Source organism: Nansenia antarctica, assembly GCF_963989245.1.
Source record: "Nansenia antarctica genome assembly, chromosome: 1".
Lineage (NCBI taxonomy): Eukaryota > Metazoa > Chordata > Actinopteri > Argentiniformes > Microstomatidae > Nansenia > Nansenia antarctica.
Genome location: NC_137674.1, coordinates 103,913,549 through 103,921,848, shown reverse-complemented (window position 1 = coordinate 103,921,848; position 8,300 = coordinate 103,913,549). Strand labels below are relative to the sequence as shown.

General features: G+C 43.5%; 2 protein-coding genes across 2 annotated transcripts in view; one reads left to right on the top strand and one right to left on the bottom strand.

Moving 5' to 3' along the window:
- Nucleotides 1-2,808: 2,808 nt before the first annotated feature.
- Nucleotides 2,809-5,553, bottom strand: cts12 (cathepsin 12; the record flags this gene model as incomplete). The annotated part of the gene is made up of 8 exons (XM_080528817.1): nucleotides 2,809-2,908; nucleotides 3,201-3,306; nucleotides 3,487-3,655; nucleotides 3,884-4,105; nucleotides 4,203-4,367; nucleotides 4,588-4,710; nucleotides 5,159-5,310; nucleotides 5,523-5,553. 8 exons carry the CDS (start codon nucleotides 5,551-5,553, stop codon nucleotides 2,809-2,811), a joined length of 1,068 nt encoding a protein of 355 aa, XP_080384943.1.
- Nucleotides 5,554-6,854: 1,301 nt separating this feature from the next.
- Nucleotides 6,855-8,300, top strand: part of ankrd29 (ankyrin repeat domain 29) — a gene marked incomplete at its 5' end in the record, with an annotated part of 6,599 nt that continues 5,153 nt past the window's right edge. The window contains 2 exons of the mRNA XM_080528806.1: nucleotides 6,855-6,866; nucleotides 7,732-7,842. Of these exons, the coding sequence (XP_080384932.1) occupies nucleotides 6,855-6,866; nucleotides 7,732-7,842 (123 nt within the window). The remainder of the gene's footprint in view (nucleotides 6,867-7,731; nucleotides 7,843-8,300) is intronic.

Below are 8,300 nucleotides of genomic sequence, written 5' to 3'. Positions count from 1 at the left end.
GCAGGTCCTCTGGGCAGCATTGCCGTAGTAACCCTCTTTGCATCGTTCACATCGATCCCCGTCAGTGTTAAACCGACAGTTCTGAAACACAACGATTAGACACCGGTGTCACAAGTCAAGCTTGCTAGAGTAATGTCTCTACTGTAATGTAATGTAATGTCTTTACTGAAATGTCTCTACTGAGATCTCTCTATTGTAATGTCTCTACTGAAATGCTGTCACAACCAAACTGGGGTGGAGTTAGTACCATTTTAACTTATATCCTTTCAAACTAGTGGTCATCTAACTTAATAATATAGTAAAATAATAAAAAGATTTATAATAATAAGTGTGTGTGTGTGTGTGTGTGTGTGTGTGTATGTGTGTGTGTGTGTGTGTGTGTGTGTGTGTGTGTGTGTGCGTGTGTGTGCGTGTGTGTGAGAGAAAGGCTGAGACAGTGATGAGAGAGACCCACCAGACAGTTCCCTGTGTGTTCCTCACATTCATTGGACAGGCCATTACAGCTACAGGGTCTACACCGGCCTGTCAGAGGCTCCTTCCACTCCCTGTAGTATCCTGAAGCACACTTCTGTATGGACAGGAAAAGAGTGAGATAGAACTGGCCCAATTTAATTTCATAGGAGAACAGTAATGTCATATGATCCGACTCTACAACCAGGCCCTGCAGGGTGGGGGAGACCTGGAGCTGGAACTTTTGGAACTTTTTACTTATTGAGCCTGCACTGTTTTATGTATTTTATTGAATGTTTTCTGTTTTCTGTATTGAATGTTTTCTGCCCTAACTGAGCTGTTTGACAACAACATTTCCCCATTGGGTTTTCAAAAAAAAAAAAAAAAAAAAAGATTCACCTGCTTATGAATCATGAATCTTATAATCTTGCAACGGTTTAATCAATGAAAATTAAAATAACTTTTTGGGGGGGTTCAGACACATTCGGCTTGTAAAAAGATCATATTTAAGCCTTTAAAAGGTAAAGTAAAGGTGATCAGGGACAATCATCGTTTGTTTCAGTTGTTAATCAGGGTGTGTGTATAACACCAAATCAACACATGAACAAAGAACAAAGGGCAACACCTGAGGAATGTGTGTCAACCTGAATGAACTTTATGAACTCTGATATTCTTGCTATGGGATTAGGGAATTTCTCATACTAATACATCTAGTGACTGTACTGTACGCTTTCTAACATCCACTAGGTAGAGCTAGGAGAAGAATGCATACCATCCAAAAGTGAAACAAATAAATAAAATAGAGTTAGAACGTTCGGGAAATCGGAGGAATCGGAGGACGGGCTCATTGTAATGCATGGGATGGAATAAACAATGGTATCACAAATAACACAGGTAGATAGTACCATTCCTGATTACATCCCATGCAGTACAATGAGTCCGTGTCCGTCCTCTGATGTCTACCTCCACCAGCCTCCCCCTGTCCTCTGATGTCTACCTCCACCAGCCTCCCCCTGTCCTCTGATGTCTACCTCCACCAGCCTCCACGGTTGTAGATGCAGTACCCTACTGTAAGTAGTAACCTAATAAAGCCTCACCCCAGAGACACTCTGTAGAACTGTGTTACAGTACCTGGGTGCTGGCTCCTGAGGAGTGGTCGTCTGAAGGTGCACAGTACTTAATTTTGTGGTTCTGGGGCCTCGGGTTCCCAGGGTGGGGCCCGTGGCTCAGTTTGAGGTTGTCATACCGACGCCTGGGGTGTCGCGGTGTTGGCCTCTGACCTTCCGTACCGGGTGCAAACAAAGCACACCAGAGCAACAACACGCAAACACCCTGAAACCAGTAAATGTTCCTCTGCATCATTTGTCTATATGAGACTTCTCCCTCACTGTCGTCTGAGCTAGCCTAGCTGTGAGAGAACGCCAAATACCTGCTCCTCCTCCTCCTCCTGTAAGGTAGGGGACAGAGAGTGCACACGCCTAGACTACGCTGGTTAAAGACACGGAGGTAGACCTACAGTATAAAGGGAAGGAAAGGACTGGGCAGTAAAGTCTGGGGTGGGAGTGAGTATGTAGTGTTGCACATGTTGAGGTTCAAAGATCGACAAGGTGTGGCTGCGCTCCTTGATGTTTTCAAAGCTGCATGGCAACAAGAAGCATGGCATAACCTAGATAGTGTGTGTACTGTCGTCATGCAATGGCATCTCAGGGTTGATGCATCCATTAGTAAGCACATGTTTATGATGACATGTTATTTAAAATCAAATATCTTCACTGTGATAAGAGTAGATCAGTTACAATGAAATTCCTAAGAGTCATTTGATTTAGAAAATCAGAGCCAAGTGTTGCTTTCAGACTGATTTCCAGCAGAGCACCTGTTCCACTATTATGTCACCTCCTGTTGGCTGTTTGATGTCATTACAGAAACCCCATTCCCAAATACACAGTAGTCTAAATGTTCAACACAAACAAAACAACACAACCATACAATTACATTTGGTTTTTATTCTGAATCATAATTGAAAAAGAAGAGAACGCACAGTGCAGAAAACTTAGGCGAGGTGCTGGCGACGGAGCAGAATACTATGGAATGAAGTAGAAGCCGCACACTCTAGTTCCAATTGCAAAAGTGTCGTTAAGAGTCTTAATTGACAACGGTTCCGGCCGTAGCCTTTGTCAAGTCTTACTTACTTTATTCTGAATCATAACAGCACATTACATGGACAGCATCATCAAGTCCCACAAAATAAATGATATTCTACTACTAAATAAATGATATTAATTTAACCTCAGGTAGCCTATCATACCAAAACAAAGGTGATCTAGTATTCTGTGTCTATATGTCTATATTTGGTCTGACTTATAGAATGGGGAACAGAGCATAGCTTGCAATGCCACAAGTGTTGCTGCCATTCCGGACCATTCGCATGTAGCCAGCCTCTCCCCATGCAGAGCCCCAACTGGGAAGGAAAAGAAAACAAGAACATAATGACATACTGTACTGTACCAAGAACCTGGTAAACACAAGAAAGAGGTACTTAGACCAACACGAAACAATGGTAATCAGGTATAGACAAAGAGAGCATTTAAAGGTCTACATATATTTATGAAGACCGACTCAAAGGGGGCTGTAGAAAGGATATTTACTATTTACATTCACTGTCCTTTTTGACAAGGACATTTACTATTATTCTTGTCAAAAAGGGCAAAGCCAGATCCCTTTTTTTACCACATATGTTTGACCTACAGTACCTGTTTTTGATGAGCCAATAGTCTTGTCCTCCTTCAGAGCCATAGCCAACCAGTAGCACTGCATGACTGAGGTTGTTGGGGTTACACATTGGCTCCTCGTATATTCCTATATTGGACAAAATGATCAGCCTTGGTACAACAATGCAAAAACAACAATGCAAAAACACACAATTTGAATTGGAATTCCCAAACATGGCTAACACAACTACAAACGTTGTAAATCAAGTAAGACAACTTCAAGAACACCTTTACGGTGTAGAGAAAACAACCACCACAGGAAACTGACCTGAGCTGTAGAACATGAAGCTTGGGTTGTCTGCATCCACAGCGATTGTGATTGGCCCAATGGTCGCCACGGCATCAGCTAGGGCCTGCTCGTCTCCTTTGGGTATGAACCTGTAATCAGTGACCGTGGCAACCGACTGACTGCTGTCATAGAAACAGGGTTGGGTGTCCTGGATAATAAGAGAAACATGGAAGTCAACTTATGATTATTATAGACCATTTAGCAGACAATTATATCCAAAGCGATTTTAACTACAGTGAGTACATACATACAGTACACATGATCCCTGTGGGAATCGCATTCCACAACCTTAACGTACATTTACGAGAGGTCATCTTGTATCACTGTTTTCACTGATGTACATAGAGGAGGCTGTATGCAGACGGGTTCTTCTTACCACTGATGTGTAGGGATATGTGTCTGAGGACTGCAGTCCATTGTTGACCACGTAATCGTAGGCATTAGCCATCCAGGCCCCGCTGCAGCCGTAGGTACCGTAAGGCTTGGAGCAGTCCAATAGGTTCTGCTCACTCAAAGACATCAACTGGCCTGTCTTCTTGAACATTTGTCCCTCGATGGCCCCCGTAGTGCTAAAGGCCCAGCAGGATCCACAATATCCCTGAGAGGAGAAATGAAGCGGCAGTTTGTCTGTAAAATAACCTTTTGGGTATTCAATCATGAATACGTCATCCAGACGTTTCTAAGGAAACCCTCACCTGGTCTTTGACTTCAGTGACGTAACCCATGGCTCTGTAGTCGACGGTAACGGCCCCTAAACTCCGAGCGCTGGAACGAAGCTTGCGGGCAGACACATTCTTCCCTCTCCTCTTGGCGTTGCCATTAATCCTAGCACCTTGCAAACGATTGTATTCTTGTCTGGTCTACACATAGAGGAAAGAACATGCAGCTCACTGCAGTGCACTCACTCAGTGCACCAAAGTTCTTAGAAAAATGCAAACTACTTCAGAAATGAGAACATAACACAATAGGATTGCACAGCTCTCCAATGCTGTGAGTTGAAATCGCTCAACATTGAACAAAGTAGGTCACTTGAAATAGTAGCGCATTGGTCTATATAACATCTGATGCTGCTGAACCCACCAGGTCTCCATATCTGTTCATAGACATGGTGAACATCTTTCTCCCTCCGAGAAAACCTTGGTTGTTCTCCTCGATATCCCTCATGTTGTTCTCCCAAATGGCCTTCCTCTCAAAGTCATCCTGCTACGTGTGAAAGAACACAACAAACAAACAAATGCATGGTTGGTGACTCTATGTGAAGACAGGTGACTAATGGTGGGACAAGACTATTTACTGTACAAATGCATATTGATTTGGATTTGATAAACAAGTCTTTAACACTAGTCTTTAACACTAGAACAAGTCTGTGAGTAAAGAAAAATGCTATATCTTAGCAAAATGTAAAATTTCAGGACCCTCCTTTCATGACTTTTCCTAGATATGTGCGTTCTACCACCCAGTATCCTTACATTTTCAAAATCACATCAGGACAAGCTAATATAAAGCTATTTTGCCAATTAGTGGTCGTTGTGTGTAAATAGCAGCTTGAGCATTGTTGTCATTTGACCCCCGAGGTGGCTCTTTTAGTAGTTCTAAAGGCACGGCTGTTCTAGTGTTAAGCTTGGATATAAGATGAAGTTTAGATTCTAACCCATTCATCATAGGACACTCCGTGGCTCCTCTTCCATGTTTGCCAGTCTGAGGGCACCTGCACCACCTCATCTGACTCTGCAGCCACATAGGGGGGGTCACAGAGGAGCAGAGAGAGGAGCACTGCTCTCACCACACAGCCTGCCCATTGGCCTGGAGGGGTGAAGGATCACATACAGTATACACTGTAATACACACTATACGTACAATTAGATTGTCTCCATAACTTCATCTTTGTACAACATATTGCATTTGTTAGTTGCTATTCTGTTATTCGCAGAGATTCCTTTGTTTTATTGTCATTTTTGTTCGAATTATGTTGGAATTATAAAATCTACTTTGGGGAAATCATGAGAGCTACTCACCTGCTGGGACGTTGGGCTGTCTTGTCTTCATGGTCTGTGGCTGACTCCACACTCTGGCAGTGGCATGTCACCAGGCTTTCTTTTATTGCCTGTGATTGAGGGAGTGTTCCCACTGGGCATGTCTGAATCCCCATCATCTACACCTTAGAGGGAGGTAACGACAGAGGAAGGATCCCTGAGTAAACAGTATGAGGTATGTATAACCACCACTCAAAGTGCATCAGAGATCTTTGCCACACACACACACACACACATACTGTACAGACAGACACAGGCACACACACACACACACATACACACACACACACACACACACATACTGTACAGACACACACACCCACCCACACACACACCCACACACACACACACACACACACACGCAAACAATGATTACCAAAACTAATTCTAACCCTCGTTTTCCAGGAGGCACTGATATTTACAGCTGTGACTTTAGAAACTGCCTATCTAAAGTCAATTACCAGCTTCCAGTGAGCACCTCTACCATATCCATGCAATTATGTAGCCAACCCTGACATTTTGGTGTGATAGGTAGTAGGTGTATAGCCCATGTGGCTACATCATTACATTTCCACACAGTCATCTTCTAGCAGCTGTCCTATTAGGTGACTACTTCCTAGCAAAGTATACCGTCAATGTATGCCCATAAGAAATAACGCCCCCCTCCCCCTCCCTTTCGTCCAGCCAACTAACTAATCCTTATGAAAAAAGACACCAAACTCAGCAACAACCCAACATGCGCACGTCCCCCCCTCGGAGGACCAAGTCTGTCAAAATTAACAATAAATATATAGACACATAAATGAATGTATGAACAAATAAATGAATGAATACACACAGTATAACGAAATACATTTCTATATTTATTTATTCTTTTCCACATTCATTCTTTCTTTTCCACATTCATTCTTTCTTTTCCACATTGTTTTCCACGTGTATTCATTCATTTATTTGTTCATACATTCATTTATGTATCTATATATTTATTGTTAATTTTGACAGACTTGGTCCTCCATACTCCTCCCCTCCCCTCCACCGCTCCTCCCTGAAATCGAGTCAATCAGCTCGGTGGACAGTGAGCTGTGAGCGCCGAATAGCGGTCGTGACTGTTGTGTGCGGCGGCACTGCAGAGAGAGGATCCATTGACAGCCGTGTTTTTGTTATTGTCGGGACGAGCCCCTGGCGGCGCCGACACCCAGTAAAAACAGTGCGGCAAAAACATATGCGAGTGACGGTCCTACATTACCTTGGTTGGTACAGCCTTTTCTGATCCTCACGCCAGAAAGATGAGTCACGACGAATGAGGTCTGCAGGATGTCATTCAAGGTAACCGTTCTATTTGTCCTCTTTTTCTGTAGCCTACACTAGCGACCAAGCTTGAAATTAATCATGTCTAATACACACTCTCGTCTCAGTATAGCCAACTTTCCTTCTCTGTCTGGTTATCTTAATTTGTGTAAGGCCTTTGCAATATTTGTAAAATTTGTAAATTTGCTATTTTTATCGTTGTGGTGGATTATGTGCCATAAAATCGGTCTTCATGGAAATCAGATCCGGTCGACCTTCAATAAGTAACGGCCCCTACGGACAGAGTTGTGCCATTTATGCCCTGTCTCTAAGATTAGGTTGACACGTATAAAACAGGTGGGGTGAATAGTGCATCAGTACCCCCATTGACAAATGGCCATGGAATAACCAAAACGTTTTGAAAATGCTTGATTCACAAATCATCACTTTTAATGAATTGTGATTCTGCACAATTTCAATCGTGTGTGTGTGTGTGTGTGTGTGTGTGTGTGTGTGTGTGTATGTGCGCGCCCGCGCGCGCGTCTAATCGTGCATGTCTGTCGATATCATTGATTGTGAGCAACAAGAGGCAACTGTATCTCCTTAGAGATGATTTTACATGAGCCTCCATTATGTGATCAATACCACCAAGCCAAAGACATTTCAGACTTGAGAGTCTAATCTTTTTTCCTTAGTCACTCACATCTCTTGCCTTAAGTCTGGTTACATGTCTGTCATCTGACAGTTTGATGTGTGTGTGTGTGTGTGTGTGTGTGTGTGTGTGTGTGTATGTGTGTGTGTGTGTATGTGTATGTGTATGTGTGTGTGTATGTGTGTGTGTGTGTGTGTGTGTGTGTGTGTGCGTGCGTGTGCGTGTGTGTGCGTGTGTGTGTTTATCCTACAGAAGGAGACACCCCTGGCTAACGCTGTGTTTTGGGCGGCTCGGAAGGGGAACTTGGCTCTGCTTCAGCTGCTGCTCAACAGTGGGCGTGTGGACGCCGACTGCAGAGACAGTGTACGGATGATGCTGCATGCCCTGGCGGCTCAGCTGCACGCTTTACCCATAAACCACCTGTGGTAGGAGAGAAAGAGAGAGCTACAGTACAACCCAGGGTTCGAGTTATAAGCTGAGCTTTGTGGGGGTCTCCAAAATAACAGTGCGAAATGTTCTCATGCACGCGCGCAAATCATGCCCACACAGCGATGGGACTTACAAGTTTTAATTAGCCATAGGCTACTCATTTCACCACATCAACAGCACCACATGAAACAACAGCTATAAGCGATAGTTACGGGTATCTCGGCCAATCATTTAGTTGTTTTTGCTATACAGTCCATTCACTTTCCCTGTTAGCACGACACATTGTCCACATCTCCATTTCCAGTGACATCGCACCTGACATAAATAATCATGTATGCTCGTCCATGAATTGTGCTTTCATCTAATGTTATGCTACTACGGGAATCAAGTGA